We start from the raw sequence: 16888 nt of genomic DNA, 5'->3' as shown, positions 1-16888 counted from the left end.
TTGTTGACCGTTTTTCAAAAAAAAGAGATGAAATAGAGGGAAGAGGAAATTTCTCAAAAAGTTTTCACAAGGGCCAACCAATGACTCCAGGTAATGAAAAAAGAAGATTCCATGGAACTAAGATTCAATGTTCTTTAGGCATAAATGGTAATACTAATATTTGTACCTCATCAACTTGTGCAGTTTGTAGAATTATTGAAACATCATTCATATTACCGGTACATTCAAATAAATCGCATTTTCTTCGTTTTGGACCTGGAATTTATTTTTCAAGTGTTTCCTCTAAAAGCAATGATTACACAAATGTATTAAATGGAAATAAATACATGTTTTTGGCCAATGTTCTAGTAGGTAAAGGTGAAAAATATGCCAACAATAATCAAAATATAACTTCACCAAACCCAGGTTACGACTCTGTACTAGGTGAAACAGGATTTGCCCTCAATCATGATGAACTAATTGTTTATAATATTGATCAAGCAAAACCATCTTATTTAATAATTTACAGTTAATCAGTATTTAAATTGCAAATATAATAAAAAAAATATATTCAGGTTAATATTTATTATAATATATTATAATCATACTATTTTTAATATTAAAACTTTTTAATAATTTTTTAAAAATTTGTAATAATTGTATAAAAATGATTATAAAATTTTATTTTGAAATTAATAATTTATTTAATCTAATTTATAAATAAATACACCAATTGGTAAAACTTGTTTTTCATTATATACAACATATTCATCATAATTTAAATCACATCCAGCTTGACCATGAACTGAATGATATCCATATGGAAGGGAAAATTGTTGATTGGTTTGTAACAATCCAAAAGAGTTACCAAGATTTACTTTTGAAACAATAGTACAACGATAATTGTAGTTTTGATTATTGTTATAATCATTGGCTTTTGATGAATTGGGTGCAAGATAGATACCTCTTCCAAATCTTAAAAAAGATGTATTTGTACCGCTAAATGAAATTTTAAAACCAGATTTTTTTATTCCACATGCACTGCATCTTCCACAAGTTATAGTTGAACATGTATTTGGAGTACCATGAAATAATATCTTTTCATTTTTTGGTATAAATAAAGAATCATAATTTTGTTTGTGTTTTTGAATATAATAATCACTGAATTGGATATATTGAATTGAAGTTGGTCTACCACAATCATATTTTGTCCAACTTGAAAGAAATAAATGTTCGTATGGATTTTGGTTTCCAAATGAATTAAAAGAATATTGATTGTTTAATGATTGAGAAAATACTAATTGTTGAAATGTTGGAAACTGATATTCTTGTTGTATACTCTCTTCATTTTGAATTTTTGGGCGATACATATTTGTAATATAATTAAATAAATAATATAAAAACAATTTTTTTTATTTTTATTTGGTGATTTATGGAAAAAATTAATTTTTGTTTTAATAGTTTTTTCAAGTGACTTAAAAATAATTTATATAGAAATAAAAAACACACACTCACTATTTTTTGCACACCCACTAACAAATAATAATACAAATTAAAAATTTTTATATATTTATTATATTATTTGAAAAGGTTAATAATAGTATTAAAAAAAAACCTTAAAAATTGGGAAATATCAATCTAAAAAAATCAATAAATATTTTTTTGAGACCAATTAAAAACTATTATTAGACTTTAAAAAATATTAAAAAATTTATTGTGGACTCTTTCATCTTTTTAAGAACATCATTTACAACAATATAAATTTGACCATTCCATTCTTTGAGAAGACATGACTCACTAGTAGAGATTTTTTAAAATCATCAAAAGGCATTGTAAAGTTAGTGTTGATGCAATCTAGTTATTTTTTTGGGTCTATTTATAGAGATGTTATAAAAAAAATAAAAGTTAAAAATAACATCATTTTGATTTGAGGTTATATATATGAAAAATTTTAGTATTACTTATTTTAATTTTTTTTATTTTTTATTTCAAAAAATTAAAAGTTTATTTATTAAAAATATTTTATTTGGAATACTTTGATTTTCTCTCTCATGGAATGTATTAAAGTACTTTTATTTGTCAACTATAGTTGTTCATAATCTCTAAAAGTATGACCTTTTTTACAAAAACTTGATGGTATTTTTCATCTGGGATTCGAATTCGTGATAATATCCACAGGTTTGTCTTAACATTTCATCTTTCAATTATAAAAAATAAGAGTTATAAAAAAATTATTATATTTTTTTTTCTAATAAGTTACTTTAAATATTAATGAAGGACGTTATAAAATATATATATTATTAAATATATATATTTTATTTTAATTTTTAACAAATAATGTTTATTTTAAGAAAAAAAAAATTAAAAAAAAAAAAAAAATTAATTTTGAATTTTTTGAATTTTTTTTATTTTAAATTTATCATCATTTATTGAAAGTACTGTAATAATAATAACAACATATAATAAAAGTAATAATCATAATAATAGTTATGTTTAATACTTTTTTCAAATGGATAAATAAATACATATTAAGCGAAATACAAAGATACATCAGTTAAGGTAAATAATTACACATGCTATTTCTAAAATTGTTTTGTATATAATGTTATACTTAATTGTATACAACTACTTAATTACTACACATAAAAGTACCATCACCAATTACAATTTATACCAAAAAGTAACATGGTACTGTCATTCGTTTTATATTCTATAATCAAACTATAATAATAGTTGGATATTGGATGTAAAATTAAATCATGTTCGATACTGTGGAAAAATTGGATTCTATTCAATAATCAAGTATGTACTACTATTATATTAATACATATATATAAAGTGATTCGATTGTTAATTTAAATGTTAACTATGAAACAGGTTTAAAGAATATAAGATTTAAAAGTATCAATAGAGAATCAAATAAAATGTTTATTATACACTAGACAACAAATTGCTAAATAAATTAAAGTAACATTCATATATTCTGATAATAGAGCAAATGAAAAGAAGGATACAGTTTTTTGGACATACAATGCAACTCAAACAGTTTGAATTTACCAGTTTTAATGTTCTTTGGACCATTAGTTTCAGATTTAAAGATATTAAAATCATTAAAAGAAAATAGAATATTGGTATACATTAGAAATTATAGATAGCTCAAAAGGTTTTAAACAATGATATTTTTTAGTTTGTGGTACAATTTATATTTATATAAATTGGTACCAAAAGAAAAATTACAACAGATCCAATTTTAAACCAATTATAGAATTTAAACATATAAGATCATTAAATTATGGAAGAAATTAAATTAAAAGTAAGTGGTAATAACATTTAGACTTATTGATTATTGTTATAAAGTAAACATATGCATTAACTCTTTAAATTATTAATTATAATACAGGCAGATGAATATATATTAATAAAATCTAGTGAATAAAAATTATCCTTATTCTCAGTTTTTACCCATTATCGTTAGCTTGTTCATTTAAAAAAAAATTTTAAAAATTATCTCTTTTTTTAAAAAAAATTATCTCTTTTTTTAAAAAAAATTATTCATTTTTATCGATTTTTAAAATTTGCAAATAGAAGTAAAATAACAGCACAAACACACCCATCACAATTTTTCTCTTTTCCGCCTTTCTTTTAATTTTTTTTTAAATTTTTTTTTAATTTTTTTAAACATTTTATTTTTTTTTTTTTAATTTTTTTTTAATTATAATCCGCGCTTTTATTTAAAAATTTTTTTCTTTTTTAAATTTTGAATTTTATTAATTATAATATTTTTATTTTTCTTTCAAAAACCTTCACAAAACCATATTGATACTAACACTAATATTGTGGTGCTATTTTTAACTTGTGTTGATGCCTATATTCACACCTCTTTAATAATAAAATGACAATATTATATTTCAAAAAAAAAAAAAAAACTATAAAAATAAATCATATTTTTATTTAAAAAAAACATTATAATACCAATCATTGTTGTTTTTATTTTTTCGTACATCACCATTAATCTAAAAATATAATATAAAATTATAATCATTTTAAATACTAAAAGCGAATATAATATTATTTTCATTTTATTAATAAAAACCTCAACCAATACAAAACCAAAACAAAAGGTCGAATTATTGTTTTTTTTTGTTTTTTTTTCCAAAAAAACAATAATCAACATTAAATTATAATATACGTATTCATAATTATATTTATTTTTAATATGTATGTATTTATTTTAGTTAAACTAAAACCTCAACAAATCCAAATCAAAAAAAAAAGGTAGAATTTTTTTTTTACAATTATTTTTTTTAAAAACATGTTATTCTACACATTTTCTAAATTAGCTCTATAAATAGACCCAAAAAATAACTAGATTGCATAAACACTAGGTTTTATAATGCTTTTTAATCTTTCGTTTTTCTTTTTTTTTTTTTTATAAGCAAAGTTTTTTTTTTTTTTTTTTTCATTCTAGTTAATTAAAATAAAAAAGTTTCTTAAACCTTCTAATGTTACCCATAAAAGACTTCGTCTAAAAGACTCTACCATTGAATCGGGGAATCTTCTCAAAGAATGGAATCGTCAAATTCAAGATGTTGTATATGATATTCTCAATAAAAAAAAGGATGGAAGAGTTCACAACAAGCGTGATAATAATAATAATCATTTTTTCTCACAATAATAAAAACCTTTGTATATTTTCAATTTTATTTTAACAATTTTTTTTTTTTTTTTTACAAAAATATTTTATAATTTTATAAATTATTATCCTTTTTTTATCTTTTTTTTTTTTTTTTTTATCCACTTTTATCCTTTTTTTTTAAATCTTCCAAGTGATACAAAAAAGGATAACGATAAAGATAATTTTCAATCACTAATAAAATCTAGAGATATAAACTTTTTTTAGAGATGTAAATTTAATTATTTTACTATACAGAAAATAAAAAAGAACAACTACACATGTTTGATTTAGTAGAATGTGCAGACTATTTAGATAATATAGAAGCATTGGAGTATTTCCTATCAATGAATGTACCAACATTTTTACCAAACTACACAATTAATAAAAAAGTTTTCAATATCATCAATTGAATCAGTAGGATTACTATTAAAATATCGAGTAAATTTCATAGAACCTTATAGTATCGATATCAATAATAACAATAACAATAATAACACAACAGTAGCTTCGTCATCATCATTCAGTTTAAACAATAGCAATAATAATAATTATACAACAACAGTAGTACTAGCATTCAGTTTAAAAAATAATTATAGTAACAATAATACAACAATAGCAGCACCGGATCCTACAACACCAGAATCTACAACATTCAGTTTAAAAAATAGTAACTATAATTTAAAAAGTAGTATTAGTGAATATAGCAATCTAAATAATAATAGTATCAGTTTAGCCCGAAGCGCAAGTTGTAGTAGTATAAGCAGTTGTAATAGTAATGATATCAATGGGAGTAGCGGTAGTAGCGGTTGCAGCAATAAAAACAATAATAGCTTTTTAATTAATAAAAATAATAAAAACTTTTTAGTTTTCGAATTTTACAAAAACATAAACATTTCATATAAATTTTATTTTATTTAATTTGATCTTAGTACCTTACACAGTAATGATAACCTGCTTGAGTACTATCACTGAATTGACCTTGACCAATCATACCAATAGGGGTTGGATTACTGGTACCTTTAACTTTTTTTTTTTTTTTTTTTTTTAAAGTGAAGATGATTCTTTATGGTGTATTAAGTCATCAGTTTATTGTGTTTGGTATGTGTTTAATGCTTATATGAGTTTTACCACTCTGCATACAAGTTGGGCACGGTAACGTCAATTCGTGTGGGATTCGGAAAACTTGCTGAGACTGGGATTCGAACCCGGAGCGGTAACTTGTAGGAAATTTGTTTCGACCACTTGGCTATCATTGCTCCCCCCCTTTAACTTGACAAGCAAAAGTATTACCAGTATTAAGGACCATATATTAACATATAAGACCACTTAATTCCGAACCAAAAAATCACTTGGAAGAAATAGTATAAAATTATAGTGGGGAAATCCGAGAATCGAACTCAGGACGCTACCACCCAAAGGTAGCATTATACCACTTAACTAATTTCCCAATAATATTCAGAACTTTTTTGGGCACCTTTTTTTTGATTAACATTTCAGGTATATCAAGGTATTCATCTGCGTAGCATGGGAAAGAGAAGTCATAAAGTATTAACAGAATATATTGTTTTTATATTTAATAATTATTATATTTAAGATTTCACCTTATGTTTAAATATTAAAAAAAAGAAAAAGTGTTATATAACGTGTACTTGTTTCTATTTCATAATAGGTAAATAAACTATTGACATAACCACCTTTAGAATAAAAAAACAAAATTATAAAATATATTTTAATAAAAATTATTATACAAAACTTTATTTTAATTTAATTAATTTTATTTTTTTATTTTCTCTAATAATTGAGTTATTTTTTAATTAAAGATCTAATGTTGAAATATAAAAATTTAGATTTGTTATTTATTTTAATGAAATATTTTGATTGGTTCTATTACGTTGGTGTAGACAGTTGAATGGTAGATGGATAATTTGAGTTTGAATAAACCAATTTGAAAACCATAATTAAAAAGATTAAACAAAAACCCCAATGTTTAATTTGTGACATAAAATGAGCTGATACTGAAAAAGAAACAAGAAAACCCCCAAAGTTTGATTGTGACTTAAAATGAGCTGATACCAAAAAAGAAAAAAACCCCAATGTTTAATTAATGACTTAAAACTTGTTGACTTTGAAAAGGAAAGAATAAACAGAAACCCTAATATTTGATATGTGTGTTATAATATGTTGATGCCGAAAAAGAAAAGAAAAACCCCAATGTTAAATTTATGACTTAAAACTTGTTGACTTTGAAAAGGAAAGAATAAACAGAAACCTTAATATTTGATATGTGAATTATAATATGCTGATGCCGAAAAAGAAAAGAAAAAGCCCAGTGTTTGATCGTGACTTAAAATGAGCAGATATCAGAAAAGAAAAAAACAAGAACCCTATTGTATAATTTGTGACAAAAGAAAAACCCCAGTGTTTGATCATGATTTAAAATGAGCAGATACCGAAAAAGAAAAGCAAGAACCCTATTGTATAGTTTTCGACTTGAAACGAGTTGACTTTGAATAAGAGTAAACAAAAACCCAATATGTTGATACTGAAGAAAAAGTTGGAACTTAACTTAAAAAAATTAAAATTAAATATTAGTTTTTTTTATTTTTAAAAATAAAAAATAATTATGTTAATATTACAGTGCCCGGATTATATATGTAGACCCCCCAACTTTTATTAAATCATTTATAAAATAAGATTTACCAATAATAGTTTTTATATGAAGAACCTTACCGCCAATAATTATTAATTTTTAGAAATAAATGGTAAGGAGTGGGCGTGGGTAAAATAAAAAAATAATAAAAAAAAATTTCTATATTTTTTACCACATTTTTATTTTTAAAATTTTTATATTTATTTTATCATTAATTTAATAAGTAAGAGTAAATATAAGTTTAAAAATAGAATATAGTAAATAAACAAAATGAGGTTAAGTGATGAAGTTCGATACTCAATATTATCATATAAAAACAGAGGTCACAAGTCGAACTCAAAAATTGCAAAAAAATTAGAGTGCATAAATCAAAAGTAGCAAAAACATTAGAAAAGGTAGAACAAACAGGCACAATCAATGACCGTAAACGTCATGGGAGAAAATAAAGTTTGACGAACGTGATGAACGTGATTTATGTTTCAATTTTTAAAATAGTAAATTTACTATATAAAATAAAGTATAATTTGGTATGAACAAAATGGATTTGGAACAACATCATACAAGTCAGTAAGAATTATATTAAAGAGATATAACATAATATATAAAAAGAAAGTTAAGAATCCTTCATTGATTAGACATAATAGCAAAAAAAGATTTTTTTTAAAGTTGTGCATATAAATTTTTTTGTGGAATAATGAGAAAATTATATGTTTGTGGATGAAGGAAAGTTCCAATAATTTGATAATAACCATGGTAGGTCTTCTTGGGCTTATGACACTAATGTTTTACTAGAATCACGTATCAAGACAAATGTTAGAAAGGGTGGGGTTAATTAAATATTTTTGGGAAATTTTCTTTATTATGGTCCAATTTATCTATTCATTTATCAAATGGATTTTGAACTAAACAATATCTTGATATTATAAAAAACGATACACAAATAAATTTAGAATAATATGCAGATATAAATAAAGTGCCTAAGAGGTTGCCAATCATTTGTCATGACAACTGTAGTTCGCATTCAGCAAAGATAGTGAAACAATATTTAGAAGAAAATAATATACAAGTTTATCCATTACCACCCTACAGTCTAGATATTAATATAATTGAAAATCTTTGGTCAATTGTTAAAGAAAGGGTATCAAAAAAGATGTTTCGTGACCCATCACAAGACCAAGTTCAGGTATGTCAAGATGCATATCATTCAATAGAAAAATCAATTATAAAATCATTATATGAATCACTCCCTGACCGAATAGATGCCATATTAAAAGCACATATAGGGTATACTAAATATTAAATAATAATAATCATTTATATATAATTGTAAAAAAAAACAAATAAAAAACAAATAAAATTTTTGAAATTGAAAAAACGGATTAAATATTTAGACCCTATTTTTTTTTTTTTTTTATTTTAATTTTTAGCAAATAAGCCAATATCTTGTAATATGATTTATTTTAGAGGTCATTATATAAATATTAAATATGATCTATTAATTCAATAATTATCATTTCCATTTTAAAAAAGTTGGGGGGGTCTAAATATATAATCCGGGCACTGTAACATTATAGTTACCTTAAGAGTTGTTTTGATATATGACCTTGGAAAATTTAGAACTTTATTCTGTAAAGTTGAACTAATGAGATACATGACTTCTTAATACACATGATGATGAAGATGTGATTTGTTTCTTGGATGATGAAGTTGACTTTCTATAATTTAATCGATTGAATAATTGAAACATTGAATGGAGCGATTTTATTAATAATTTGGTCTTCATCTATTTCATAAAAAGAAACATTGAATGAATTATCAAAACTATCAAATTAATCGCCTTCAAGTTCAATATCTTAAAGATCATCTTCATTTTAATCTTCATCTTCATTACCTTAACGTTCTTCATTAGCTACTTTCTGCATAAATTATTAATGAAATTAATTAATATATATTTATTAAGTATAAATTAGAATTAGTAAATTACTTACTATGATGTCATAAAACTCGTTTCTACAATTTGGGCAGGTATTAATACGTTCTGACCATTTTACAATGCATTGGTAGCAAAATTTATGATGGCAATCAATTGTAGCCATTTCATTTATATTTATAATGTTAAGACAAATTGTGCATTTGTCATCACTTTCTGAACGATCACTTTCCAAATTATCTCTTTCTAATTGTTCTCTTTGTAATTGTTCTCTTTGTAATTGTTCTCTTTCTTCTATATCCCTTTGGATTCTTTCTTCTCTTTGTCTTTCTCTCTCTTCTCTTATTCTTTCTTCTCTTTGTCTTTCTTCTCTTGCTCTTTCTCTTTCCTCTCTTTCTCTTATTTTTACTGCTCTTTCTCTATCTATTTGAACTCTTTGTAATCTTGATCTTTCTGATAGTTCTATTTGTTCTCTTTCTAATTGGATTCTTTCTAATCTTTTTCTTTCATATCCTTCTTTTATTTGTCTTTCAATCTCTAAACTTTGGTTTCTTTCTCTTTCTTCCCTTTCTCTATATTCTCTTTGTATTTTTTCGATTAATTTAAGTCTTTCCATTTTTTCTTTTTCTTCTCTTTCTCTTTCTTTTTTTAAAATTTCCATTTCTACAAATTGCTTAACTATATTTAAACTCTCTTCATCTTCGAGTTTATGTTTTTTGGAAATTTGTCTATCACCATTATTTAATTCATTATCTTGTTCCAATGGTCTCTTCTTCATTGGATGATTGCCAGTTGATGTTTGTTCCCATGCAGAAATAGTACTTGGTACTGGCTTTCTAAATGTTTTTCTTTTTGATAATGATGAACCTGCAGAGTTGTTACTTGACTCAGATTCAAATGGATAGACAGATGCAATTGTAGATGGAGTGGATGGAATTGGTGGTGGATTTGGGGTATTAATTAATTGAGAAGAAATTGAGTTGAAAAATTGAGATTCTGGTTGATGGTGTGATGGGGCACAAGTGGAATCAGATTGCTGTGGTGGGGCACAAATGGAATCTAAATGCTGTGGTGGGGAACAAGTGGAAACAAATTGTTGTGGTGGGGCACAAGTGGAATCTAATTGCTGTGGTGGGGCACAAGTGGAGTCAAATTGGTCTGGTGGGGCACAAGTGGAAACAAATTGCTGTGGTGGGGCACAAATGGAATCAAATTGCTGTGGTGGGGCACAAGTGGAGTCAAATTGGTCTGGTGGGGCACAAGTGGAATCAGATTGCTGTGGGTTTTAGTGAATATGAATTTGATCAACTAAATTGTTGTTGATTTTGTTATAATGTTGTGTATTGGTTATATTGCTATTATTATTGCAAATATTATTGTTATTACTATTGTTTTTGTTATTGATTGCAAAATATTTATTTATTAAATAAACTGAAAAAATAATAGCCAATAATATATAAAAAACAATCATTAATTGATTCATTTTTAAATGGTAATTAATAAATATTATTATTGAATGATTATTATAAAAAAATAAAATTATATGATTTTTTTGTATGTATATGATTATTTGTGTGTGATTAAAATAATAAAGAAAAAAAAAAAATCCTTTATAAATACAATAAAAAAAATGTAAATTAAAAAAAAAATAAAAAAAAAAAAAATAATTGAAATACTAAAAAAGAAAAAAGAAAATTAAAAAAAAATTAAAAAAATTAAAATTTCATGCTTTGCCACAAAAAGAAATGAAATCTAAAAAATTAAACAGTGGGTTAAAAAGTGTGTGGTTGATTATTATAATAAAAAAAATTATTTAATAGCAGTTTTTAAATTATATGAAAAGATTCCTTACTACTATTAAAAATTAAATTATTGTTTTTTTTAATTTTTTTATAATATTTTTTTCTTTCATCACCAAAATATAATAATAAAGAAATTGTAACAATGAATATGCTAAAAGAGATTAATAATTTTTCTAACAGATTATTGATAAAACTATTTTATCAAATTATTTATTTATAAATTATAAAAATTTTATGAAATCGAAAGTTTGAACATCGTTGGTATTGGTAATGGATTTGAATGAAATAACTAAATTACCGTTTTCGAATGACCATAACCAATACCCGTTTTGTGTGGCATTGTGTTTAATAACAATAGTACGATTTGAGGTGGCTTCTTGAACAGCTTCTAATACCATTTCATCAGCACAAAGTTTAGCAAGATTGGCTGTAACTTTTTCGACAACACCTGCAAAAATATGACCAAAACTATTTTTTAAATCGGCAGAAACATGTGGGTAAACGGTTTCTAATGATGCTTGGTCGATGGTCCAATCGGCATCGGATTTCATTGCTTTTTTAACAGCTACTAAATTAGCATCCATTTTAGCATGATTTTCTTTAATATTTAAAAGGGTCATTAAAGAGTAGGTGCCTTGTGAAGGAAGAAGAGTTTCTAGTTTAGCGGTGAATACATCATTAGTGTTACAATGGCATTTTGGTTATTTTATTATTATTATTTATAATTGATTTAAGGTGTTTTGTATTTATATTTATTTTACTAAAAACTAAGAACCACCCCTAAATACAAATACTAAAATAAATAATTTGTTTACCTATTATTATTCCTTTTTTTTTAGATTTTTTTTTTTAGATTTTTTTTTTTACTTGATCATTTTACTTTAAAAATCTTTGAAAATTTTTTAAAAAAAAGTTATAAAATGATTTTAATTTAATTTTTTTTATTTTTATTAAAATTTTTAAAAATATCAATTTTTTTTTTTATTTTTTTATTTTTTTTACCCATAGCATACAAAATATAAAAAAAAGAAAATTTTTTGAATGTAATACAGATACAGATAATGAAAATAATAGAATAAATAGATATAATAAAAATAGATAATGATAAATTGTTTTTTTCAATATGGAGGAACAGGTGTCTTTTAAATGAAATACAAAGACATCACAGGTTATATAATGAAAATAGAGAGAGATTGATGAATCAATGGATCAGCTTTTATATCATTCACATAGAAGATTTGCAACAAAAATTAGAATTAATATTGATGAACCATTAGAACCACCATATGGCGAAGCTATACCTTATGGAATCACAGAATTAGAATTTACAGGTGATTTCAATCAACCAATTCGAGCAGGTGATATTGGAGGTGGATATGGAACATTGTCATTGTACGCTTATGATAAATATAAGAATGCAAAGTTTATCCCAGAGTGACTTTTCACCTTCAATGATTCAAGTTTTAGATAAATTCATTAATGAGTTAGAAATCAGTAACATTGAAAGCAAAGTAATGGATGGTCAAAATTTAGAACAAATCAAAGATTCATCATTAGACTATACATTCCCAGCCTTTGGTCTAATTTATTTCCCAGATATACTTCAAGGTATGAAAGAGATGTTTCGTGTTTTAAAACCGGGTGGTAAAACGGGTATTGCTTCATGGTGTACAGATGCATTTTTACCAGCTGCATTCCAACAAACAATGAATGCACTTTTTGGCAATAGTGTTTCAAATCGAACAGTTCTTTTGATAAATTAAAAGAAGCTGGCTTTGTCAATATAGAGATCAATAGGGTGCAGCATCCAATGGAGGTTCAAGAGATTTCAGATTTGCTCAAACACACCTCAATCAATCCAGTTTATCAAGATTGTATCAATGCTCTTCCAGAAGATAAAAAGCTAATTTTTAATGAAACATTTATGAATGTCTCAAATAATACACCTTCTATAAAATATAAAAAATTATTTATAAAAAATTTTAAATTTTATATTTATTATTTTATTAAAAAATTTTATGGTGTTTCAGTTTCCTAATACTGAAAATATTTTCGATTGGTCTGATAGAGTTGAAAATAGATTCTTATACTTTTTCTAATTAAATTATAACCTAGTAATAACCTGAGGAAATGGTAAACAATTGATGTTTTGATGCTTTGGAAGTTGATCATGATTGTTGGACAGTAGGTTTTGCTTTCAATACCAAACTTAAAATAGGGATTACTAAATATTGTCTTCATCTAATATTATTCGATATTCTACCATATTTACTTGGCCAGAGAAAATTTGATAGATATAAATATTTGATTAGATTGAAAAATTTCAATATAGTTGACTTGATTTATTTTAAGTTGGTTTAAATAAAGCTTTTATTATTGAAACTATTTTAGTTATATGATGAATCTAATAACTGTATGATTATTATCATTACTAATATTATTGTGTGTTTTGATTCTATAATCTGTTTGAATGAACTTATCTAATGTATCTTGAAATATTACCGATATTTAATGTTTTTAAATGTAGTAGTATATAATTTGGTGATTTAAATTCCCTCTTTAATTAAATTTCTCTTTATTTAAATTTCTATATGATGATGGTGGTGGAAGTGTTATATTACCATTATTAATTAAAAAGCTATTACTGTTTTTATTGTTGCAACCACTACTACTGCTACTCCCATTGATATCATTACTATTACAACTGCTTATACTACTACAACTTGCGCTTCGGGCTAAACTGATACTATTATTATTTAGATTGCTATATTCACTAATACTACTTTTTAAATTATAGTTACTATTACTATTTTTTAAACTGAATATTGTAGGTTCTGGTGCTGCTGTTGTTGTATTGTTATTACTATTACTATAACTATTTTTTAAACTGAATGCTAATGTTACTGTTGTTGTATAATTATTACTATTACTATTGTTTAAACTGAATGATGATTATGAAGCTGCTGTTATGTTATTATTGTTAATGTTATTATTGATATTATATGGTTCTATGATATTTACTCGATATTTTTAATAGTAATTATAATGATTTTATCGATGATATTGAAAAACTTTTTTTTATTAATTGTGTAGTTTGGTAAAAATGTTGGTACAGTCATTGATAGGAAATACTCCAATGCTTCTGTATTATCTAAAGAGTATGCATATTCTACTAATACAAACATGTGTATCTGTTCTTTTTTCTTTTCTGTATAGTAAAATTAATTTTTTTAATTTTTTTTTAATTTTTTTTCTAAAAATAATTAAAATCTATAATCATTTTTTTTTTCCATTTTGAAAAAAAAAAATTAATCATTTCTATTATTATATGTTGCTATTATTATTACTAATATATTGTGTTTTGAATCTATTATCTATTATTTTTTTTTTTTTTTTTTTTTTTTTTTATGTGGATCATTTACTCTAATAAAATCTTTACCGTTGGCAATTATTAAACTAATTTATCTTGACTAACAGATACCTATAATATCTTGGGTTCATTTATGAAATATGCGGGAAATCTTTAAACCATTTGGAACTCTTTTAAGTTGATGAATTTTTAAACCTTCTTGAAAAAACTGTAAATTTACGACTAAAACTATTCTTTACCAATCAAAAAACGGGATTGAACGATCTAATTGGAACTCTTGTTACAACTTCGGATTTATACTTTTTGGAACCTCCTTCAATTTCTATTTTATAAATGTCTTCTTTTTCTGAGTTGATTTTAATTTTAAAAAAAAAAAATTTTAAAAAAAAACCGAAATAAAAAAATAATAAAAATATTAACAACCTCAAGGAAATATTTTAAAAATTATATAAAAATAAAATTATATCATGAAGAGCTATTTTTAATAAAAAGGAAAACGGTAAAAAATAAACATATTATATATAAAAAAAAAATTTATTATATTTTATTATATTTTATTTGAAAATTTAATTATTAGGACATTGAAAATAGTAAAATCATTTGATGTTCCAATATATTTGCCTGGCCAGGGAAAATGTATTTCTTCCATCAAATAGATTGAACTATTATACCCTATTATTATTATTCTTTTTTTTTTTTTTTTTTTTTTTAATAAGATTATTAATTATTATTGATTTAAAGTTCTTTTCTAAAGCTTTAAGGTTGATGATGCTGCTGCTGCTGATGAATGGTGATGATGAATGCTGATGCTGATGATGAGGACCAAGATGAATGCTAATAATGATGAGGACCAAGATGAATTCTGAGGATGATAATGCTGAGGACCAAGACGAATGCCGGTGAGGATGATGATGAGGACCAAGATGAATGCCGGTGAGGATGCTGATGATGATGAGGAACATAATGGAAAAGTTGTAATTTCTGTCGATACATTTCTATTAGAAATGAATGTTGTATAAACATTTGTTCTTTAAATAATTTGTATCGAAACAATTTGTGATGATCTTCAAGAAGTTGACTTTCATGACGTTGTTTTTCCCAGTATTCTTCATTAAAGGAACAATTACGGCAGAATTCCCCTTTGATGGTAGAGCAACGGCAACCCTTGTTTTTCTTGAAAATAAATTTACCAAAATAAAAATAAATAATTAAACCAACAACAATAAATAAAAAAATACCAATGAATAAAATAACAATCATTTTTTTTAAAAAATAAATAATTATTTAAAATAAAATAAATATATATAAGTGTAAAAATAAAAAAATAAATTATATTATTTAATGTAAAAAAAAAAATATAAGCTGGATGTAAAAAAATATGTGTGAGTGATAAATGAAAAAAAATATATGTGAGTGGTAAATGAAAAAAAAAAAAAAAAGAAATTTAAAAAATTTTTAAAATTATAAAAAAAAAAAAAAAATAATAAAAAATATTCAATTGTTTAATATAATGTTTTAATTAAATTATTATAATTTATAATTTATAGCTGTATAGATTTTATTTTATTTTATATTTTTAAATTGAGAATTTTAATTTTATCTATATTTAAATTTGAAAATTTCATTAAATTCTCTCTTAAATGATATCCAGAATACCTATCTAATTTTAAAAAAAAGATTTAAAAAAAAAGATTAATTAATTTCAAATATTATTTCTCTATAGTTTAATACTTTATAAGTTTAATTCTGATGTATAAATAATAATTATCTATTTATAAAAAATATATATTTAAAAAAACCATTGAAAATTTATATTTAATTTACTTTTATTTTAATATTATTATTTATTTTTTTAATTAATTTTTGAACTTTGATTCCACAATTATTATTTTAAATGAATAGTTTTATTACAAACCAATACAATAGTTATTAATAAAAGTATCAATAAAAAATAAAATATGAATTATAATTTTTTTATATTAATTTATTTTTCTTTTTAAATATAAATATTATAACAGGTATATATATAGAACTAAAACTTTATTTATCTTTTAATATGGTTTCATGAAGGTTTTTAGAATAAAAAAATATTATAGAATAAAATTTAAAAATGAAAAAATAATTTAAAATGAAATTAATTAAAAAATAAATTTGTTAAAAAAAGGGGGAAATGAAATGTGTGTTGGTGCTTTTTATTATATATTGTCTATTATTATTAACATATTTGGTAAAATCCATAATCTTTATTTTAATTAAATGTGCGAAAATAGGTTAAATTAATTTATATAATAATCTTTTTTTTTATTAAAATTACTCATTAAATAAATAATCTAAAATTATTTTTAATATTTAAAAAAAAATAAAATATAAAATAAAATTATTTATTCCAATATTCATTATTAAATATAAATATAAAAATGGATTTTGCATTTAATAAAATTTTTATCTATAATTTATTGTACAAGTAATAATAATGATGATT

At 23.3% G+C, this 16888-nt stretch overlaps 9 protein-coding genes across 9 annotated transcripts; 4 read left to right on the top strand and 5 right to left on the bottom strand.

Moving 5' to 3' along the window:
- Positions 1-80: 80 nt before the first annotated feature.
- Positions 81-512, top strand: DICPUDRAFT_158622 (uncharacterized protein; the record flags this gene model as incomplete). The annotated part of the gene is made up of 1 exon (XM_003293677.1): positions 81-512. The coding sequence occupies one exon, from the start codon at positions 81-83 to the stop codon at positions 510-512; it is 432 nt and encodes a 143-aa protein (XP_003293725.1).
- Positions 513-683: 171 nt separating this feature from the next.
- Positions 684-1349, bottom strand: DICPUDRAFT_84257 (uncharacterized protein; the record flags this gene model as incomplete). Its single annotated transcript, XM_003293671.1, has 1 exon — positions 684-1349. The coding sequence occupies one exon, from the start codon at positions 1347-1349 to the stop codon at positions 684-686; it is 666 nt and encodes a 221-aa protein (XP_003293719.1).
- Positions 1350-5002: 3653 nt separating this feature from the next.
- Positions 5003-5572, top strand: DICPUDRAFT_84256 (uncharacterized protein; the record flags this gene model as incomplete). The annotated part of the gene is made up of 1 exon (XM_003293676.1): positions 5003-5572. One exon carries the CDS (start codon positions 5003-5005, stop codon positions 5570-5572), a length of 570 nt encoding a protein of 189 aa, XP_003293724.1.
- Positions 5573-10353: 4781 nt separating this feature from the next.
- DICPUDRAFT_42442 (uncharacterized protein) lies at positions 10354-10506 on the bottom strand (the record flags this gene model as incomplete). Its single annotated transcript, XM_003293670.1, has 1 exon — positions 10354-10506. A coding segment is annotated over one exon (153 nt), but the record flags the coding sequence as incomplete, so codon positions are not given.
- A 751-nt stretch (positions 10507-11257) lies between these two features.
- Positions 11258-11725, bottom strand: DICPUDRAFT_42444 (uncharacterized protein; the record flags this gene model as incomplete). Its single annotated transcript, XM_003293669.1, has 1 exon — positions 11258-11725. A coding segment is annotated over one exon (468 nt), but the record flags the coding sequence as incomplete, so codon positions are not given.
- A 515-nt stretch (positions 11726-12240) lies between these two features.
- DICPUDRAFT_158616 (uncharacterized protein) lies at positions 12241-12474 on the top strand (the record flags this gene model as incomplete). The annotated part of the gene is made up of 1 exon (XM_003293675.1): positions 12241-12474. One exon carries the CDS (start codon positions 12241-12243, stop codon positions 12472-12474), a length of 234 nt encoding a protein of 77 aa, XP_003293723.1.
- Positions 12475-12550: 76 nt separating this feature from the next.
- Positions 12551-12799, top strand: DICPUDRAFT_158615 (uncharacterized protein; the record flags this gene model as incomplete). Its single annotated transcript, XM_003293674.1, has 1 exon — positions 12551-12799. The coding sequence occupies one exon, from the start codon at positions 12551-12553 to the stop codon at positions 12797-12799; it is 249 nt and encodes an 82-aa protein (XP_003293722.1).
- Positions 12800-12902: 103 nt separating this feature from the next.
- DICPUDRAFT_158614 (uncharacterized protein) lies at positions 12903-14221 on the bottom strand (the record flags this gene model as incomplete). The annotated part of the gene is made up of 3 exons (XM_003293668.1): positions 12903-12985; positions 13658-13977; positions 14058-14221. 3 exons carry the CDS (start codon positions 14219-14221, stop codon positions 12903-12905), a joined length of 567 nt encoding a protein of 188 aa, XP_003293716.1.
- Positions 14222-15154: 933 nt separating this feature from the next.
- On the bottom strand, positions 15155-16724 carry DICPUDRAFT_158613 (uncharacterized protein; the record flags this gene model as incomplete). The annotated part of the gene is made up of 3 exons (XM_003293667.1): positions 15155-15434; positions 16138-16174; positions 16721-16724. The coding sequence occupies 3 exons, from the start codon at positions 16722-16724 to the stop codon at positions 15155-15157; spliced, it is 321 nt and encodes a 106-aa protein (XP_003293715.1).
- Positions 16725-16888: the final 164 nt, after the last annotated feature.

The sequence above is a fragment of the Dictyostelium purpureum genome (genome assembly GCF_000190715.1).
Source record: "Dictyostelium purpureum unplaced genomic scaffold DICPUscaffold_458, whole genome shotgun sequence".
Taxonomy (NCBI): Eukaryota; Evosea; class Eumycetozoa; order Dictyosteliales; family Dictyosteliaceae; genus Dictyostelium; species Dictyostelium purpureum.
The sequence above is the reverse complement of the archived record's forward strand: the minus strand, read 5'-3'. Positions and strand labels throughout refer to the sequence as shown.